This window comes from Engystomops pustulosus, chromosome 7 (genome assembly GCF_040894005.1).
Source record: "Engystomops pustulosus chromosome 7, aEngPut4.maternal, whole genome shotgun sequence".
Lineage (NCBI taxonomy): Eukaryota > Metazoa > Chordata > Amphibia > Anura > Leptodactylidae > Engystomops > Engystomops pustulosus.
The window spans coordinates 128025330-128047482 of record NC_092417.1 but is presented as its reverse complement, the minus strand read 5'-3'; the positions used below and the strand labels follow the sequence as shown (position 1 = coordinate 128047482).

The window sequence follows — 22153 nt, the reverse complement described above, 5'->3', positions numbered from 1 at the left end:
GGGACGGCACAGTGGGAAAAGTAGTGGCGGCTGGGGACCGAGTACTGAGGGGCGGCCGCCGCCATGAGGTTTCGAAAGGCCTCGGTCTCTACCGGCCTATAGGGCAGCATCTCCAGGCTAAGCAACTTGGAGATGTGGATGTTGAGGGCTTGGGCGTGTGGGTGGGTTGCGCTATACTTCCTTTTGCGCTCCAGCGTCTGGGGTATGGAGAGCTGAACGCTGGTGGATGCTGTGGAGGATCATGGAGGCAAAGATGGGGTTTTCGCACGGGAGGTGTTTGGGCCGGGGTCCTGGGCAGGGGCCTGACTAGCAGATGACACAGGGGAAGGAGCAGTGGTGTGCCCGGCCAGAGGTGAACGGGCTTGGAGTGGGGTGTTTAGCATTCATACGCCTGCGCATACTGGTGGTAGTTAAGCTAGTAGTGGTGGAACCCCTGCTGATCCTGGTTTGGCAAAGGTTGCACACCACAGTCCGTCGGTCATCCGGTGTTTCTTTAAAGAACCTCCAGACTTCTGAAAATCTAGCCTTCGCCACGGGAGCTTGACTACGGGCAACATTTGGCGCTGATGCACCAGCTCTGGCCCTGCCTCTCCGTCTGGCCCCACCACTGCCTCTTCCAACCTGTTCTGCTATAGGACTCGCCTCCGTCTCAGAAGCACTGTGTTCACCCGGCATATCAACCCAGCTTGGGTCTGTCACCTCATCATCCTCCGATCCCTCAGTCTGCTTCACCACTGTCTGACAACCGTGTCTCCTCATCGTCCGACACCTCTTTATACACTTCTTCCACTACGTGAATAATGTCATCATCACCCACAGACTGCGACTGGTGGAAAACCTGGGCATCGGAAAATTGCTCAGCAGCAACCGGACAAGTGGTTTGTGACTGTGGGAAGGGTCCAGAAAACAGTTCCTCAGAGTATGCCGGTTCAAATTCCAAATTTTGCTGGGAGGGGACAGACTGGGGGAAAAGAGGCTGAGGTGGAGGAGCTGGAGGAGTGCTAATTTCGGTGACATGGGTGGACTGCGTGGAAGACTGACTGGTGGACAAATGGCTAGAAGCATTGTCCGCAATCCACGACATCACCTGTTCGCACTGTTCTGGCCTCAACAGTGCTCTACCACGAGTCCCAGTAACTTGAGACATGATGAACCTAGGGAGTGTAGCTCTGCGGCGTTCCCCTGCTCCCTCATCAGCAGGTGGTGTCTCACCCCGCCCAGGACCACGCCCACGTCCACGCCCTCGTCCTCTACCCCTAGCCCTCGGGTTAAACATTTTCCAAAATAAAGTGTAAACTTTTAATTTTTTTTTTTGTGTTTATTTTTTTTTATTTTTTATTTTTTTTTAACAAAACAATGCTATCCTATTGCTATGGCTAGTTTCTAACCTACACTGACAGCACACAACTGGATTTTGTGCTGTGCCTGATGACTTTGAGCTATAAAATGAAATAAAGGTAAAAAAATAAATAAATCAGCAGACTCTGCCTAATTCTAATCAAACCCTTAATAAATTGTCCCACTTCAGTGTTTGAGGTGGATATGCGTGTCACTAAGAGCTAAACACAACGGTCGCAGGTCTCCCAGCAAATTCCTCACAATATGGTACTAGCTGCACTACTAATGCCAGCAAGCCCAGCCACAAGCAAACAAAAAAAAAGGAAAATATAACGCTATTGTAGGCCTAAGTAAGCCGTTGGGGTTCTCCTATGGCTATTTTGTAGCCTACAATGAAAGCACACTGCTTTGCAAGATGAGTTTGAGCTATAAAATGAAATAAAGGTAAAAAAAAAAAAATCAGCAGACTCTGCCTAATTCTAATCAAACACCTAATAAATTGTCCCACTTCGGTGTTTGAGGTGGATATGCGTGTCACTAAGAGCTAAACACAACGGTCGCAGGTCTCCCAGCAAATTCCTCACAATATGGTACTAGCTGCACTACTAATGCCAGCAAGCCCAGCCACAAGCAAACAAAAAAAAGGAAAATATAACGCTATTGTAGGCCTAAGTAAGCCGTTGGTGTTCTCCTATGGCTATTTTGTAGCCTACAATGAAAGCACACTGCTTTGCAAGATGAGTTTGAGCTATAAAATGAAATAAAGGTAAAAAAAAAAAAAAAATCAGCAGACTCTGCCTAATTCTAATCAAACCCCTAATAAATTGTCCCACTTCGGTGTTTGAGGTGGATATGCGTGTCACTAAGAGCTAAACACAACGGTCGCAGGTCTCCCAGCAAATTCCTCACAATATGGTACTAGCTGCACTACTAATGCCAGCAAGCCCAGCCACAAGCAAACAAAAAAAAGGAAAATATAACGCTATTGTAGGCCTAAGTAAGCCACTGGGGTTCTCCTATGGCTATTTTGTAGCCTACAATGAAAGCACACTGCTTTGCAAGATGAGTTTGAGCTATAAAATGAAATAAAGGTAAAAAAAAAAATAAATCAGCAGACTCTGCCTAATTCTAATCAAACCCCTAATAAATTGTCCCACTTCGGTGTTTGAGGTGGATATGCGTGTCACTAAGAGCTAAACACAACGGTCGCAGGTCTCCCAGCAAATTCCTCACAATATGGTACTAGCTGCACTACTAATGCCAGCAAGCCCAGCCACAAGCAAACAAAAAAAAGGAAAATATAACGCTATTGTAGGCCTAAGTAAGCTGTTGGGGTTCTCCTATGGCTATTTTGTAGCCTACACTGAAAGCACACTGCTTTGCAAGATGAGTTTGAGCTATAAAATGAAATAAAGGTAAAAAAAATAATAAATCAGCAGACTCTGCCTAATTCTAATCAAACCCCTAATAAATTGTTCCACTTCGGTGTTTGAGGTGGATATGCGTGTCACTAAGAGCTAAACACAACGGTCGCAGGTCTCCCAGCAAATTCCTCACAATATGGTACTAGCTGCACTACTAATGCCAGCAAGCCCAGCCACAAGCAAACAAAAAAAAGGAAAATATAACGCTATTGTAGGCCTAAGTAAGCCATTGGGGTTCTCCTATGGCTATTTTGTAGCCTACAATGAAAGCACACTGCTTTGCAAGATGAGTTTGAGCTATAAAATGAAATAAAGGTAAAAAAAAAAAAATCAGCAGACTCTGCCTAATTCTAATCAAACCCCTAATAAATTGTCCCACTTCGGTGTTTGAGGTGGATATGCGTGTCACTAAGAGCTAAACACAACGGTCGCAGGTCTCCCAGCAAATTCCTCACAATATGGTACTAGCTGCACTACTAATGCCAGCAAGCCCAGCCACAAGCAAACAAAAAAAAGGAAAATATAACGCTATTGTAGGCCTAAGTAAGCCGTTGGGGTTCTCCTATGGCTATTTTGTAGCCTACACTGAAAGCACACTGCTTTGCAAGATGAGTTTGAGCTATAAAATGAAATAAAGGTAAAAAAAATAAATAAATCAGCAGACTCTGCCTAATTCTAATCAAACCCCTAATAAATTGTCCCACTTTGGTGTTTGAGATGGATATGTGTGTCACTAAGAGCTAAACACAACGGTAGCAAGTCCCCCTGCAAATTCCTCACAATATGGTACTAGCTGCACTACTAGTGCCAGCAAGCCCAGCCACAAGCAAATAAAAAAATAAAATGTATAGCGTTATTGTAGCCCTAAGAAGGGCTGTTGGGTTCTTGTAGAATCACTCCTGCCTAGCACTATTCTAATAGAACACCCTAACGCTTTCCCTGACCAGCAGCAGCTCTCTCCCTAGCGGCATCCAGACACAGAATGATCCGAGCAGCGCAGGGAGGGGCTAGTCTATTCCAGGGTCACCTGATCTGGCCAGCCAACCACTGCTATCGACGTGTAAGGGTACCACGTCATGCTGGGAGGAGTGCAGAGTCTCCTGGCTTGTGATTGGCTCTGTTTCTGGCCGCCAAAAAGCAAAACGGCGGGAGATGCCATTTTCTCGAGCGGGCGAAGTATTCGTCCGAGCAACGAGCAGTTTCGAGTACGCTAATGCTCGAAGGAGCATCAAGCTCGGACAAGTATGTTCGCTCATCTCTAGTAAGTAGGGGTGCTAATGCTTATTTTAAGAACATCCAAAATGGAAACATATTCAGGATGAGTCTAGATACATTTCCTTAACTGTCCACTGAGTTAATATAGTGGTGACTGGTCCTGAGGCAGGAAGCGTTTTGGCTCACATTCTGCCACCACCCAGGACATGATGCCTCCAGGTACCTTCTCCTACTCCACTTCCTCCTCTCCTGCTTCTTAATCAAATGGGGTATTCCAGGAACAAGCATAATTCATATACAAATGGTTCCTCATAATATTGTGGGCCCTGTGGGCAACTGCCATGTTATAACACCATTTTTCAGCTCTCTGGACCATTTTACAGCGATTTTATGGTGTAAAAATAATCAGATCCCTATTGACTTTAATGTGGTCCATGTTCAGGTGAAAGTTCTGCCTGACATCCTGTTTCCAGACGAGTTTTGGATGAACCCCTCAAACAACAATTTCAACCAATTAGCTCATGTTTACTTCCAAGGTTACGCTAGGACTAAACAGCTTCAAAAACTCCATTGGGCTGCAGAAGACAGAACATGTTGGAGGCACTTTGAGAAAGAGTTGTTGTAGAATGCCCTGCCACAAAGAAACATACAATCAATACATAGTAGCTAATTCATAGAAAATGTTTATTTTTTGCATCTTATTGCTAAGTGTTCTGTTGACAGTGTTCTCATACGTTCCTATTTTTACCCATTTAAGGTATTGAAAACACCAAAAAGATTGCCTGTCTAATTGGGTTAGAAGGAGGGCACATTATAGACAGTAGCCTCGGAACCCTTCGGATGTTCTATGAACTCGGAGCAAGATATATGACACTAACTCACACATGTAATACTCCATGGTAATGTATAAATCTAATATGTGTTATTGTATAATGGAAATCACACTGACCTATGCAGGGCTCATGTAAAAGTTTCTTTATTAATGAAAATGTGTGTGTGCTTCAGGGTAGGCCATTTAAATCTATGGATCCATAAAACAATGTAACCATATAAAAAATGGATGCAACAAAGTAAAAAAAATAACAACTGTGTCATATACTGGTCTAAATTATATCATTAAAGAGATGGATTGAGAGACTGATAGAATGGTACATCCTATAACTCTTGCCAAATGTTGTAAGTAACATGCATTGCTATATTAGTATTTGGCATAGTGATTTAATTTGGTAATTATATAGCTTTTTTCCAGTACCACAAATTTATCTATCAAATGGTAATATAGAGGTATTCTTTCATAAATTAATTAGTGATGCTGACACGGTCGGCTTCAGTTAACAGTAGGCCCCTGGGTGACAGAGCCTCAGTGCAGTGAACTTACGTGGCAGCATTAAATATTCAGAAACTAAAACAGTCTCCTGTAGCCCCCTCATGGTTATTTTATATACAGTCCCCCATACACCCTATGGATTCATTAGATACACCCCTCTCACCCCCAGGGATCCCTTATCTACATATGTGGGCCCCAGCCCACTTGCCCCGGTATGCCCAGTGCTGGCGCTGACCCTGGGTGCTGAAAAAAAGCTTATTATTTATAGAGGGGTAGTGCTGCTTTTTATTATAAAGTATATTCTGGGGCAGTGTACTTCTGAGATGCTGTATCTAAGCCTGATCAGTGGCTATGACTGTGGTAGTTTGTGTGCTCAATCTGCAGACATGCAGGAGGATAGTAGATGCTCATGAAAAGTAAAACAATTAAAGACAGGAGGGGAATGTGGTAAAATACTTTTCATAAATATGAGGCTTAATTTATCTTGAAACTGGGGGATATTAAAACTGCAAGGCCTGAGTAACTGGAAGGATCCGTAATGATACTGTCAGAATCTGTCTAGCAAAGAGCACTAAACTAGCAGACTAGGTAAGGGAAAACTTACTCAACCAAAAATGGTATAAAAGTTAGAAAAACATATAAACTTTATCAACAAATTCAGAATCATCAAAATACAGGATTAGTGATGAGTGAACCTGAACAGCAAAATTTTGGTACATGCTAAATTTTGTAGGTTCGACACCCATGACCCCGAAAGCCGTACAGCCAACAGCATTTGGGGAGCATTTGCTTCGGGAGCATGTTCTAGAAAAAAGCCCACACTGGTTGATTAACTCCTGAGCCATCAATCAACCAGATTGCAGCCACTGGCCGATCAGAGTCATGCCCTCTGTGGGCATGGTGGTATCTGGCCAGGCGAGACATATGCCTAAGCAGTATAAGAGCGGGGTCACAGATCCAGACAGGAGACAGAGCTAGGGAGAGGTTTTGGCTGTTCATAAGGTGCTTCTGAATAGCAGGGACTTCTCAAAAACCAATGATTGTCCTTTTAACTCCTTAACAACCTGGCCCTTTTTAGTTTTTCACTTCCATTTTTCACTCACCACCTTCAAAAATCTATAACTTTTTTATTTTTTCACATAAAGAGCTTATAAAGAGTGATGGCTTATTTTTTGTGTAACAAATTGCACTTCATAGTGACGTTATTTAATATTCCATGCAGTGTACTGGGAAGAGGAAAAAAAATTCCAAATACAGTGAAAACGGTGAAAACCGCATTTGAGACGTTTTCTTATGGGCTTGGATTTTACAGCTTTCACTGTGCGCTACAAATTACATGTCTTTATTTATTACATGTCATTACTTTATTCATTGGGTTGGTGCAATCATGGGGATACCAAATTTGTATAGGTTTTATAATGTTTTCATACATTTACAAAAATGAAAACCTCCTGTACAATTTATTTTTTTTTAATTTTGCCATCTTCGGCGCCAATAACTTTTTCATACTTTGGTGTACAGAGCTGTGGGTGGTGTCATTTTTGCGACTTTTGGTGACATTTTCATTGCTATAATTTTTCATTTTTTATTGATTTTGTTTATTTTTATCAGAATGGCAAAAAAGTGCCATTTTCGACTTTGGGCGCTATTTTCCATTATGTGGTTAAAACACAGTGAAAAACTGTTATTATATTTTGATAGATCGGGCATTTTCGGACGCGGTGATACCTAATGTGTTGATACTTATTGATTTTTACTGTTTATTAATATTTATATCAGTTCTAGGGAAAGGAATTTTCAGGTTTTTTTATTATAACTTATAAGTCACCATCTCCTGCCTGTGTCTGTGCTGGCACATTCAGCTGAGGCTGGAGGAGGGGGGTAGCAAGGGGGACTATGACGTCCTGCAGGAGGGAGAGACAGGTTCTCTGCTCTTCCCACAGCAGCGCTGGGGCAGTGAGTAAGACATTTCCTCCTCACTGCACAGAGCACCTCAGCCCCTGAGTCATTGCAGGAGAACATGGCCCCTGATTCATTGCTGCTGCCTCACTGGAGGAGCAGACAGTAAGCTGTCACTAATTACAGACCAGAGGACGTGGGCCCCCTAGTTGTCACAGTGGGCCCCCTTCCTCCTGGTCATGCTGGAGTGTCCTCCCCCTGGCACAGAACAAGCTGCCCTCATGTGTGCAGGAGCTCAGGATGGATGAGGAGCTGCTGCTCCCCCTATGACAGCTTCCAGCACAAGAAAAAGGTACAAAATAAAAGTGCATCACATTACACACGCACAGTGCACCTCATTACATCCCTGCAATGAGTACATATATATAGACTAACAGTGCACTCAAGAACTACAACTCCCAGCAGTTGAATGAGATGATGAAAGTTGTAGTACTTTGATTGACTGTTTTAAGTATTGATGTAGAATAAGGATGTCACATGTAACGTGTGGACTCTGTTTAGAATTGGAATCAAAGCGCACGGGGGGCAGGATGGGCTTCTATGCAAACGCATGCGATCGGTAACCTGCACACGGTGTCTTGTATTGTCCAAATGCCAGGGCTGAAGGGCACACAGGGCACACGTTACCTGTGACTGCAGCCTCAGTATTACCAACGAACCCCCCACTCGTCATGATGTCCAAATTGGTTACAAATTCGAATCAAAACCCTAACATGTGACAGCACCCTGAGGCCTCTTGATGTATCTCCTGGAAAAAGCAGCCGCTGGGCAAAATCATACCAGGTCCATCCTGATGTAGTTTTGTGTAAAAACAGCAAACAAAAGTTTGTAGGTTTTTCGAAATAATTCAGGCAAGCCCCGCGCCCAACCTGCACCCCTTCAAGCCCACATGTCATAGAGGTGGCATAATTGCTTTTATAATCGCAAATTCTTCATACCCCCCCCCCCCTCCCCGGTGTGTATAAAGAGTACTCAGCCTGTGAACCTTCTTCATATACAGGCAGTCCCTGGATTATTTACAAGATAGGTTCCTTAGGTTTGTACTTAAGTTGAATTTGTATGTAAGTAGGAATTGTATATTTTATAATTGTAGATCCAGACAAAAATTTTTTTGTCCCAGTGACAATTGGATTTTCTAAATTTTTTTGCTGTAATGGGACCAAGGATTATCAATAAAGCTTCATTACAGACACTTTACCGCTGATTATTGCAGCCTGGGACTAAAGTAACATTCAGAGAGGTCACAGTGGGCACAGGGGTCCGTCTCTAACTAGGGGTTGCCTGTAAGTCGAGTGTCCTTAAGTAGGGGACCACCTGTACCTGAAACCTGTTAAGGACATACATGTACTATGTTCAGTCCTTAAAGGACATTTATCACCAGATCAAGGATTGTAAACGAAGCACACTTACATGCTGGTGTGCACCCCCTCTGGCAGGATCTGTTCTTCTTTTAGCTTCTTATTCCCTGGTTTTAACAAAAAAAAAAAGTCTTTTAAAATGATGCAAATGAGTCTGAAGGGCTCAGGCTTCATAGGAGTTAATGGAACCTGGAGCCCCTCAGACTAATTTGCATAATTTTTTAAAGCCCTTTTTTCGTAAAAACAAGGGCATAGCCACCTTAAAGAAGAGCAGATCCTGCCAGAGGGGACAAAAACCAGTATGTTTGGTTTACAATCCTTGATCTGATGATAGATGTCCTTTAAGAGGTTAAATACTGATTCCAGGAATGTTAACCCCTTCCCGACATTTGACGTAATAATACTGCATGGCGGGAGGTGCGTTCCCGCAAAATGCAGTATTATTACGTCAAGCTTCTGGCGCTGGCTCCTGAACGGAGCCGGCGCCAGAAGCTGCGGGTGTCGGCTATATATTATAGCCGACACCTGCCTCTAACACCCGCGATCGGAGATTTCTCTTCAGCGCGACCGCGGCGTGTCAGAGGCATTTAAATGCAAGTTAAAGTGAATCGGACCCCCCCGCGGCGCTTACCGGGGTAGTCCGCTGCTCCGATCGCAGCCCCGGGACTGCCGGTGCCCGGGGCTGCGAGATCTTCATCCGGAAGCCGGGTCCCTGCCTCCTGGCAGGACCCGGCTGTAAGACACTGGGCATGCGCAGCATGCTCAGTGTGTTACATTACACAGTGCAATGCATCTGTATTGCACTGTGTAACCTGTAAAATAGCTTGAACAAGTGATCAGAAGATCACTTGTTCAAGCTTAGATGTCATTACCTGTAAAAAAAAGTTAAAACAATAAATAAAGGTTTTTTAAAATAAAAATAAATAATAAAAGAAAGTGAAAGTCCCCCCAAACACCACATTTCCCTGTACACAAGTAATAAAGTATAAAAAACACAAAATCACAAAAAAACCCCACTTATTTGGTATCGCCGCGTCCGTAACAATCTGTACAATAAATCCTAATCATAATTGGACCCTCTAGGTGAACGTGGTAAAAAAAAAAAAAAAAAAACTTGCCAAAAATTAAAACTTTTTATCAAATTGCTTTACAAAAAATGTTCTAAAAAGTGATCCGAAAAAGTTATAAGCGCCAAAATGATATCACTGAAAAGAACAACTTGTCACGCAAAAAATAAGCTCACAACCAGCTCCGTCAACCAAAAAATACTATAGTTATGCCGCTATAAAAATGGCAATACTAAAACAAATGTAATTTTTTCTATTCTAGTTTTCCTTCAATAAAATTGGACAAATATAAATAAAACTATATAAATGAGGTATCACCGTAATCGTAGTGATCCGTAGAATAAAGATAATATATTATTGTTATGCTACAGCGAACACCCCCCCCAAAAAATGCTAAAAATCCAAAACAAAAATTGATGATTTTATTTTCCTCCACATGAAAAAAGTTAATAAAATTGCTTCGATAAGCTAAACACCCTCTAAAATAAAGGGGTTTTTTTACAGTGCATCTCGTCTCGCAAAAAATAATCCCTTATTTGACTAAATTGCTTAAAAAATAAATAAAGATTGTATAGCCCATTCCCAACGCGCGCTGTTATAGAACGGTGCGGCGGGTAGTGACTTGCCAACACTGTGATGGCACAGTGATCAGGGCAAGATGGCGGCTGTTCCTGACAGCCATCCATCCTGCCCCATGGACCAGAAGGGTTCCGTCCCCCCCACACCCCCAGTTCATGATCGCTGCTATTGGCTCATCAATTCAGACCAGCCAATAGAAGCGAATTTACTTATGACGTCAGTAATACTGGTCACTATGTCTGTAGACACGGTGATCGGGGCAGGGTGGCGGCTGTTCCTGACAGCCACCAATTGTGCCTTGTGATTCAGAGGGGTTTTGTTGCCCCCCTCTGTCCATCTTTGCCGCTATTGGCTGGTCGATTTGGTCCAGCCAAAAGCAGCAATATTCGTCACAATGGGCATCGCTAGGGTGAATAAGAGCAACACTTGGCGATAATTTCCCTACGGAAAACGAAGATTTGGTACAAAAGCGCTGGCCATGCACATTGTACAGATTATGCTGTACAACTCTTACGAGCCGTTTCGATGTGCAGGTCCTGCCGTATCATTTCTCCGTTTTCAAGAGGAAGATATTAGGAAACTAATATTGGGACAAGAAGGACGGGCCCCAGTACCTCTGGTTTAGATGTTCCAGGACAGCATTTTCCCGGTGAATTCTGCTGCTTCTAAAGGTAGGACTCAATAAAGAGTCTGATCCAAAAGAGGAGTTAGGATGGACACTACATACTACTAATAGACCTGCGACACCTCCAGAGTGACAAAAGTTTAGTTGGTCCCCTGGTATATTCTACCTCCTTATACGCAACACATTCACAATTCACGCCCAAGCTGTTGTGAATTCATTTAGGTAAAATTAATAATTGTAACAACTGTTAGGTTACGTTGCTCCCTATACCCCTCCATTATTTCATAAGGGGCGCCACATAACGGGCACTGAACTTTCCAGAAATAGTTGCAATTTCCATCTTGGACTCCATTGCACATCATATTTGGAAACCACCTATATGTTCAAAATGCTCATTTCACGACGTGTATTACCCTACACCACATATTACACCTTGCTAAATTCCCCAAGGGGTGTACATTCAACAATTAGGGTCACTTTTCGGGTTTTCCTCTGTTTTGGTACCACTACGGCTCTCCAAATGTATCCTGACACATGTGAAGGATTTCTGTCAAATTTGGCCACTAAAAGACAAACATCCCTCTTTTCCTCTACTGTGCGCCCATAAAGCATTTTATATGCACATGTGGGGTACTTCTACACTCGGGAGAAATAGTTTTACACCTTTTTTGGGGTTATTTAATATATGATCCCTTGTAGCTTACAAAAATTAGGGGTAAAGTGACATTTATAGGAAAATGTTCACCTTTTTAATGTTTAGTGCCTAATTGGATCATTAACCTGTAGGGGCAAATACATATATTACACATTGCAAAATTCTCTAAGGGGTGTGCGTTCAAAAATTAGGGTCACTTTTCGGATTCTAATCTGTTTTATACCACTAGGGTTCTCCAAATGCATGTCAAACATTTCTGTCAAATTTGGCTTCTAAAAGGCAAACATCCCCCTTCCCTTTTACTGTGCGCCCATACAACATTTTATATACACATGTGGGGTACTTCTATACTCGAGAGAAATAGGTTTACACATTTTGGGGGGTTATTACATATTTTTATCTCTTGTGGCTATAAAAAATTAGGGGTACAATGACCTTTATAAGAAAATTTTCACCTTTTTCCTATTTAAGTCCTAATGAAATCAAACAACTTTACGGACAAATACACATATTACACCTTGCTAAATTCTCTAAGGGGTGTGCTTTACAAAATGGTGATACTTGTTGGGGTTCCCGTCTGTTTTGGTACTACTATGGCTCTCTAAATGCATCCTGACACATGTAAAGGATGTCTGTCAAATTTGGCTTCTAAAAGGACAACGCCCCTCTTTCCCTTCTGAGCTTCACTGCGTACCCATACAACATTTTATTTGCATGTGTGGGGCAATTTTATACTCGGGAGAAATGCTAGTACACATTTTTTGGGGTTGTTTTATCTTTAATGCCTTATGGGATACAAAAAATAGCCGTAAAAGTGACTTTTTTGGGAAAATGTTCATATTTTTCCTTTTAGGGACCTAATTGAAGCAAACACCTGTAGGGGAAAATACATATATTGGGGTTCCCGTCTGTTTTGGTACCACTAGGGCTCTCCAAATGCATCCTGACACATGTAAAGGATGATTGTCAAATCTGGCCTCTAAAAGGCCAACGCCCCTCTTTCCCTTCTGAGCCCCACTGTGTACCCATACAACACTTTATATGCAAATGTGGTGCAGTTCTGTGCTTAGGAGAAATAGTTTTACACATTTATGGGGGTTGTTTAATCTTTTATCCCTTGTGGCTTACAAAAATTTGGGGTAAAAGTGACTTTTTTGAGAAAATGTTCACCTTTTTTCCCTTTTGGGGCCTAAATGAATCAAACACCTGTTGGGGCAACTACACAAATTACACCTTGCTAAACTCTCCAAGGGGTGTACTTTCCAAAATGGTGTCTCTTGTTGGGGCTTTCCTCTGTTTTGGTACCATTATGGCTCTCCAAATGCATCCTGACACATGAAAACTTTTTCAGCCATATTTGCCCTGCAAAAACGAAACAAAGCTCTTTCCCTTCCAGGTGCCCCACTGTGTCCGTACAGCAGGGTACAGTGACAAAATGGGTATTTGCATACTCAGGAGGAATTGCCCTCAACATTGTAAAATGCATTTTCCTTTTTAACCCATTGTGAAGGTGCAAATTTTAGTGTTCAATGAATCTATAGTAAAATAAAATTACATTTCTGTAATTTCACTTTCATTTATCTTTCACCCTCATGAAACGCTCATAGGGTTAACAAAATTCCCAAAGGTTGTTTTGAATATTTTGAGGGGTGTAGTTTCTGAAATGGTGTCATTTGTGGGGGTTTTCTGTCATGTAGGCCTTATAAAGTCACTTCTAACTAAATTGACCCTCCAAAAGTAGGTTTTGATGATTTTCGTGAAAATCTGAAAAATTGCACCTAAAGTTATAAGCCTCCTAGCATCCTAAAAAAAGGAAAAGATGTTTGAAAAATGATGCCAAGTTAAAGCAGACATATGGAAAATGTTAGTTATCAAGTTATTTTAGTGATATGACCAACTTTCCAAAAAGTAGAAAATTTTGAATTTGGAAAACATTGTTTTTTTCAAAAATTATGCCAAATTTCCATTTATTTCATAAATAAATACTAAATATATTGATTAAATTTCTCAACCAACAGGAAGTACAATGTGTCACGAAAAAACAATCTCAAAATCAACTGGATATGTTAAAGCGTTCCAAAGTTATAACCACTTAAATAGACACGTCAGATTTTTAAAAATGGGCCGTGTCAGGAAGGTGAAAAGTGGCTTCAGCGTTAAGGGGTTAAACAGTCCGGCAGATAACAAGCCTCAGGCCCCATTCACAGTTCTTGATCTGTTTTAATGCCATTTAAAAACGCAACAGGGAGGGGCTCATTCCAGAACAAAAGTGTTTCAGTATAAAAACATATGTGTTCTGGCAAAGCCCCTGCCATTTGCGGTTTCCAATGCAGTTAAAACTCATCAAAAAACAAAAAGTGTGAATGGGGCCTGAGGCTTGCTTTCTGCAGGATTGTTGTACACGTCCTCATTCACTTCTATGGGCTCATGCACATGCCTGTGTATTTCATAGCCCTTTTTATGAGCCGACTGCCTGAGCTGCAAATGACAGAGCAGGTCCTAACCATGTTTGCGGTTCAGGCTATTATTATGTACTTACATCCCGGTGACAAGCAACCCTCAAACAACTTTCCATGGGACTATCGTTTACATCCCAAGAACTGCACAAGTGTAGTGTGCAGAAAGCCTGATGCTGCTTTCACACATTACTTTTTTTTGTTGCAAAAATTTTAAGTTTGTCTGCTGAATGCACATAGGGGCACATTTACTTACCCGGTCCTGTCACGATCCAGCGGCGCTTTCTCCGATGAGGATTCAGGTCTTCCAGCGATTCACTAAGGTCGTGCGCCCGATGACCACCAGGTGTCGCTGCTGCGCCGATGTACGCTGGAGTTTACCATCCTATTCCAAGTGCATGTCAGTGTGTGTCAAGCGACACTTTTTTTTTTAAATAGCACGATTTTTCCGAAGGCCAAGTGACACAATCTGATCGCGTGCGCCAAAAACCCAGGGGCAATTCGCGCGAAACGGTAAAATTCGTAAAAACCAGGCGGAAAAATGCGATTCGGACCCTTAGTAAATATGCCCCATTGTTTTGTATTAGTTACTATTTCAGACAACAAGGGAATGGTGTGATTAAATCTTACCCCAAATTCAAGCCAGTCTGTTTCAGTATGTTTCAGACTACAAGGGAATGGTGTGAACAAGGTTTGATTAGCAAAGGATTAAATCTCACCTAACATTTTGCACTTTCACTGACACAGCAAAATTTGGAAAAAATTCTCTATTTTCAAAATTCAAAATGTTCTACTTTTCCGACAAATAGTCATAACACCAAAATAACTTGAAAACTAACATTTACCGAATATCTGATTTATGTTGACAAGGTTTTGTATGCGTTCTTTCATTTATGTAGAATGTCATGAGGCTTAGGTTATGTGGTGCGATTTTTCACATTTTCATAAAAAAAAGCAAAATGATACTTCTGAGGGCCCTGCTTAGCTTTCAAGTCACTGGGGCAGATTTATCAAGCTATCTGAAAGTAATATTTCTAGTTGCCCATGGCAACCAATCACAGCTCAGCTTTCATTTTACCAGTGCTCATGAATATTTTAAAGGGGAGTTGCCATGGGCAACTAGAAATATTCTGACTTTCAGACAGCTTGATAAATCTGCCCCACTTTGTTCAAGTCAGTTTTAGAAATGACACCACTCAACATATGTAAAACAACTTTTATGAATTTTGTTTACCCTTTAATTGTTTCACAGAGGTTGAATGAAAATCAGATGCAATTTTTAAATTAAAATTTTTATTTTAATTACCGTATATACTCGTGTATAAGCCGAGTTTTTCAGCACAAAAAATGTGCTGAAAAACGTCCCCTCGGCTTATACACGAGTCTATTATAAAAAAAAATTACACAATTTAAAAAAAATAAACTTAAATACTCACCCTCTGACGTCAGCACGGCTCCCCGATGTCGGCGCGGCTTACCGATGTCCCCGATGTCAGCGCGTCCTTTCTTCTTTCTTCTCCACGGCTCCTCTTCTCTCCTCTTTCTTCCGGCATTGACGGCCGCGTCATAGTATGCGCCTGCTAGAAGAAGAGATGGCCGCGTCCATGCCGGAAGAATGAAGAGGAGCTGCGGAGAAGAAAGAAAACTGGAGGCGCTGACATCGGGGACATCGGTAAGCCGTGCCGACATCGGGGAGCCGCGCTGACATCGGAGGGTGAGTATTTAAGTTTATTTTTTTAAGGTCCGTGGGGGCAGGCTGCTGTATACTACTAGGGGCTGCTGTATACTACTATGGGTTTGCTGTATACTACTAGGGGCTTGCTGTACACTACTAGGGGCTGCTGTATACTACTATGGGTTTGCTGTATACTACTAGGGGCTTGCTGTACACTACTAGGGGCTTGCTGTATACTACTAGGGGCTGCTGTATACTACTAGGGGCTTGCTGTATACCACTAGGGGCTTGCTGTATACCACTAGGGGATTGCTGTATACTACTAGGGGCTGCTGTATACTACTAGGGGCTGCTGTATACTACTAGGGGCTGCTGTATACTACTAGGGGCTTGCTGTATACTACTTGGGGCTGCTGTATACTACTAGGGGCTGCTGTATACTACTAGGGGCTGCCGTATACTACTTGTGGCTGCCGTATACTACTTGTGGCTGATGTATAGTACTAGGGGCTTGCTGTATACTACTAGGGGCTGCTGTACACTACTAGGGGCTGCTAAATACTACATGGGGGCTGGCAGGCTGTATACTACTGGGGGCTGGCAGGCTGTATACTACTGGGGGCTGACAGGCTGTATACTACTGGGGGCTGGCAGGCTGTATACTACTGGGGGCTGGCAGGCTGTATACTATTGGGGGGGGGGGTTGACCAATGCATTTCCCACCCTCGGCTTATACTCGAGTTGGTAGTTTTTCCCAGTTTTTGTTGGTAAAATTAGGGGTCTCGGCTTATACTCGGGTCGGCTTATACTCGAGTATATACGGTAATTCCTTTATTAAATATTTCACATAGTACAACTATATGCTTCAACAAGCATTAATTCTCCAACCATTAATTTAGGCAAGTGTACAACATCTTAACAATGCTTACAACATTATATATGCACTAATGTACACATTCAGCTGATAATTTTTTTTCATCTGTATTTTTATTAAAGAATTTTGTCTTTTTTGAATACAATAGCATAAGACATGTAACAATAGTCCTTTAAACAAGATCTCTGTAGTACATTACATCGATGTCAGAGGAGCATATAATAGAGCATTAGCATTGTGCAATCTACTCCTCTAATCTCTATATCCCCTCTGGGGGGGGGGGGGGGGGGGGGTTGAGGCAATTGGCTCAGCCTGTGACCTAACATAGGAATTATAATAAACTTTAGAACCCCTGAATAGCTGAAACCTGCCTTCAGATGAAACATTAGACTTACAATCACAAGACAAGGGGACAAACAATAGGGAAAGTAATACAGGTCTCGGATCACACTATTGCAGCGTGGAGGGGGGGAGCGGACACGCCAATGAGAGAGGCTAACTTATACCTGGGATGTGTTGGACCAGTAGTCATCCGAGGGAGCCCAAACCAAATCGAATTTGTCAACTCTATTCTGTAAAAGCGCCGTCAGGTGCTCCATTGTTCTCACTTCTTCAATGCGCGTAATTAATTCGAGCCGTGACGGCGGGGCAGCTTGTTTCCATTTGGCAGCAATGAGACATCTTGCCGCTGTTAGAAGATGAAGTAAAAGTTTGGCGTTTTGTTTCCGCAGACCCATAGGGAAGACGTTAAGTAAGTACGTAGCAGGGTCCATGGGTATTTTGCTGCCCAGTACTGTTTCCAGTAGGCTTTCGACTATGCGCCAAAAAGGGACAATAAATGCACAGATCCAAAAAATGTGAGGTACGTCCACTCCCCCTCCTCCACACCTCCAACAAATATCCGGAGATGTCGGGTAGATCTGGTGAAGAAGTGCAGGGGTATGGAAAGAAGTAATTGGAGAGCGCTCTGACTGTAATTTGAATTTTGAGGCACAGCATGCCCAAATTGATCTAGTGTGGGTCATGGGGCCCAGCAGTCTACAGGGTGGCGGGGTGGGAGCCGTGGCCCACAGGAAGGCATTGGGATGGATTGGGGCGCTCCACAATTTCTCCACCTCCATCCATCTGGTATATGCATATAAGGTAGACCAAGCAGGTATCCTTCTCAAATGTGTGGCCCAGTAATACTTGAGCATGTCAGGAAGCGCTAGCCCTCCTCTGTCTCTTGGCAGGGTCATTATTTGCCCCGATAATCTATGGCGTTTATGGTTCCGGAAGAGTTTCAAAGTAGTATAAGAGATTTGGTAGAATTGTCATCTTTACCGCTGTGATCCTGCCAAAGAACGAGAGGGGCAGTTTATCCCATCTGTTCATGAGCTGATTCAGGGATGTGAAGAGGGGTGGGAAATTTTGGTTAAATAGGGTTCTGTAGGAGGTGGAAATCTTAACCCCAAGTATGTCAGGGTGGATGTCTACCATCTGTAATTAAAAGAAGAGCGGAGTTGAGCCAGAGTATCTTTCGAGATGTTAATAGGCAGTGCCTCAGTTTTGCTCATATTCACCTTGTATCCCGATAGCATGCCGTAGTAGTCCAGTAATTTATGTAAATTGGGTAGGGAGCACAAACAAGAGGGGTGATAATGGGCAGCCCTGACGGGTACCATTTCTAATTTCAAACCTGGGCGAATGGATGTGGGGCAGTTTGATAGAGGCAGTTTGAGTAAAGTGCCCTAACGTCTCTAGGGTGCGAAATAGAAAGGGCCATCCCAAACGATCAAACGCTTTTTCGGCGTCTAGGCTCAGCAATAGTGCTTCGCCCTTAGTTTGATTAATTGCATCTACCAAGTTTATGGTGCGTCTAGTGTTGTCTCCTCCCTGTCTGCCGGGGATGAAACCCACCTGATCCTTATTGATCAATTGGGGGAGCCACTGTCGTAGCCGGTTGGCTAGGATTTTTGTGAAGAGCTTATAGTCTGTATTTAACAGGGCTATAGGTCTATAGTTAGAGCGGTCGAGCGGGTCCTTCCCCGGTTTGGGGATGAGAGTAATGAGGGAGTTAGTCATGTTATGCGGGATGGGCTTGCCTTCAAGGAAGCTGTTGTACAGGGGTATTAGATATGGGGATAACACATTTTGGTAAGTCTGGTGATAAAGGTATGTGAGCCCATCGGGACCCGTGGTCTTTCCTGATGGCAGTTCTTTCAGGGTATCCGATAATTCCTCCGCTGTGGTGTTCCTCCGGGGTGTTGAGGGCTGTCAGCGCTTCCGAAGGGAGATGGGGCAGTCGACAGGTAGTTAAAAACTCATCTAGTTTGGCATTTCTCTGGGCAGGATCGCAGGGAAGATCAGATGGGAGGTTATACAATTTGGAGTAGAATTCGTTAAACAATTCCGATATTTCTCTGGGGTCATGGGTAATCAAACCATCAGCTCGCCTTAAGGATTGAGCTGTGGATCTGGAAGATTCTTCCCTTAAAGGGAACCTACCACCACAAATCTACCTATAAAGGTTGATTGGGATGGTATGTGGATCAATGGGACATGAGGATAGCCCTTTTAAGGGCTAATCCTCACGTCCCTGCACTTTTTTGATAACTTTAATTTGATATTTATTCAAATTTACTTATGCGGCTACCGGGGCGTGGAGTAGCCGCATATGAGATTACACGAGGCGGCTACTCCACGCCCCGGTAGCCACTTTACCCCTCCTACTCACCCATCTTCGGCGCGCAGCTCCGCGTAGCTGCGCGCCCTCGTCCGGCGATCCTGCCGTCTGCGCATGCGCAGAAGAGCAGGTCCGCGCCTGTTTCGGAGTTGTGACCGCGCAGGCGCGGGCCTGCTCTTCTGCGCATGCTCAGACGGCAGGATCGCCGGACGAGGGCGCGCAGCTACGCGGAGCTGCGCGCCGAAGATGGGTGAGTAGGAGGGGTAAAGTGGCTACCGGGGCGTGGAGTAGCCGCCTCGTGTAATCTCATATGCGGCTACTCCACGCCCCAGTAGCCGCATAAGTAAATTTGAATAAATATCAAATTAAAGTTATCAAAAAAGTGCAGGGACGTGAGGATTAGCCCTTAAAAGGGCTATCCTCATGTCCCATTGATCCACCTACCACCCAATCTACCTTTATAGGTAGATTTGTGGTGGTAGGTGCCCTTTAATTGTCTGGCCAGTATGGTATGGGCTTTGTTTCCTTTTTCATAATATTTCTGTTTGGTATAGAGTAGGAGCATTTCTGTGCGTAACATCGCTAGTTCTTTCAGTTTCTCCCTAAGGTCTATCACTTTTTTGAGGAGTCCTATAGTGGGTCGGGCTGCTAAAAGGGCCTCTTGACGGGACAAATCTGTCTTCAACTGAGTTTCCTGCTCCGTCCTCTCTTTTTTTAGGCCTGTGGCTATAGAGATGCATTGCCCCCTAGCTGCCATTTTGTGCAATTCCCACAAAGCTGGGAGAGACACTAGTGGCTCATTCGTCTGGAAAAACTCTTTAACAGCCGTGATCAATGCATCTCTCTGTATTGGGTTTTTAATGAGGCTTTCATTGAGTCTCCAGTGGCACATTTTTGAGGAGGAGAAAGTGTCTTTCAGGGTCAGGATAAGGGGGGCGTGGTCAGACCATGTTATTGGGCCTATCTCTGCACGTAACATCGTTCGCAGGACTTGGATTGAGCCCAAAAAGAGGTCTATCCTTGTGTGTGTTTTGTGGGGGGCAAAATAAAATGAGAAAGATTTTTCCTTAGGATTATCGATTCGCCAGAGATCGTATAGACCATATTGCCTTATCAATGCTCGGAAGTCTTGGGTCAGTTTACGTAGTTGGGGCGAAGGGGAATTGCCGTTCAGTGTCAATCTGTCGGTGTAGGCCGAAAAGGGCATGTTAAAGTCTCCCCCCATTAGGATAGTCGCCTTTGGTAAAGTCATCAGCTTTTTAAAAACCTGTCTTAGGAAACGTATCTGACCAGAGTTAGGGGCATAAATGTTACAGAGAGTCACAGGAGCTCCTTGCAGTGCCATGGAGGATGATGTATCTACCCCCAGGATCCGATAGCACTGTGGAAGTCTGAAATGGGCATGAGGGGGTTAGTAGGACGGCTACCCCGCATTTTTTCCCTTCGCGTACTGCCTGGTATGTCCTAGGGTAGTGACCTCTGGCGAAATCTAGGGAGTCTGTGGACTCTAAGTGAGTTTCTTGTAGGAAGACTACTTCCGCACCCTGGGTTCTCATTTCCGTCAAGGCTAGCCTGCGCTTACTGGGAGAGTTTAGACCCTTAACATTTAGAGTCAGGATTTTAATCATCGTACCTGTAGGGAAGGAACCACCTGCTATAGCAGGGCTTACCCGTCTGGGGTCCCCAAGAAACCAAAGCGAGAACCATCAACTCCTCAGTGCGTAGTGGTAGGGCCGTGAGGCCCGAGATCCGACCTGTTGGGGAACAGAGGAATAGGGGGGAAGGAGAGAGAGGGGGGGGGGACACAAAACAACAAGACATAGATATTACCAACTCTATGGGTCTGGCCTCCTTGACGGTTGCCAGATCAACTAGGGTATAACTGGGTTCACTGAGGTTTTTCTGCCACCGCGTACCCTTTTAACTGGAGGGTAATCCTACAACCCCAGATTAACCCTTAGAGTATTCAGGATTCGGGGGAGAGCCTCAATAAGTGGAGTGGAATGTATAAAGTTCAGTCATCTACAAACAAGCTCCTCCCTCCTAACACCTAATTGCAGGAGGGAAAAGTAGAACCCTGTTGTGGATCCAAAACCGTCCATGTGGAAGGCACCGGGACAGGGTTATTAAAGAAAAGGGATTCGGCCCTTGAACCTCACTCCGGGGAGCCCCTAGGCGAGCTTCTAGTGGGAGGGCGCCTTCTTTTATTGTTTACTATCCATTCTGGTAGTGGAGACAGAGGCGGTGGGGCTATCTCCCAGTCAGGGATATCTGGGACTCGCATATTAAGGCCTTACAGAAGCTGTGGAGGTCTGCATGAGACTGCAAGGAGAGTGTCTGGCCGTTGTGAGAGGCTATTAAGGCAAATGGGAATCCCCAACGATAGGGGATATTATTGTCCCTTAGTTGTGTCAGCAAGGGTTTCAGTTGTCTCCGTTTATGGAGAGTTATCCAGGAGAGATAGGCATATATCTGTACTTTTGTCCCAATCAGGTCAAGGGAGTCGATCTTCCTAGGTTTCATTGCAATGCGCTCTTTGACTTCATAGTCCGCTAGACGACAGATAATGTCTCTTGGTCTGGTGGCCGAACCCTTTGGGCCCAGGGCCCTACAGGCTCTATCAAATTTGATCTTGTGCATAGCCTGTTCACCCAGAACTTTGTTGAATAGCTCCTCTGCGGGGGGCTCCATGGTGCTGGTGGGTGCCCTTTCATCTAACTGCTGCCGGGAGGCTTTTGGCAGGGTCGGTGATCGGGCTTGTGGGGTTATGCTCTCTACCTGCCTTTCTCCCCACTCCTTCCTGGCTTCTGAGCCCAGGGTCTCCTCACCTCCCCCTCCCTGATGGCTGTGTAAAGGGGGAAGCGGGGCCGTGCTCGGAGGGGGGCCAGCTCCGGTGCTTGCGGTACCTTGCCTGTGGCGCCTGGATCCCATGCGGC

The 22153-nt window shown here is 44.0% G+C and overlaps 1 protein-coding gene across 1 annotated transcript in view; it reads left to right on the top strand.

Annotated features, from left to right (window-relative positions):
* Positions 1–22153, top strand: part of LOC140070825 (dipeptidase 2-like) — a 755511-nt gene that overhangs the window by 303197 nt on the left and 430161 nt on the right. The window contains exon 6 of the mRNA XM_072117775.1: positions 4735–4876. Coding sequence (XP_071973876.1) covers positions 4735–4876 — 142 coding nt within the window. The remainder of the gene's footprint in view (positions 1–4734; positions 4877–22153) is intronic.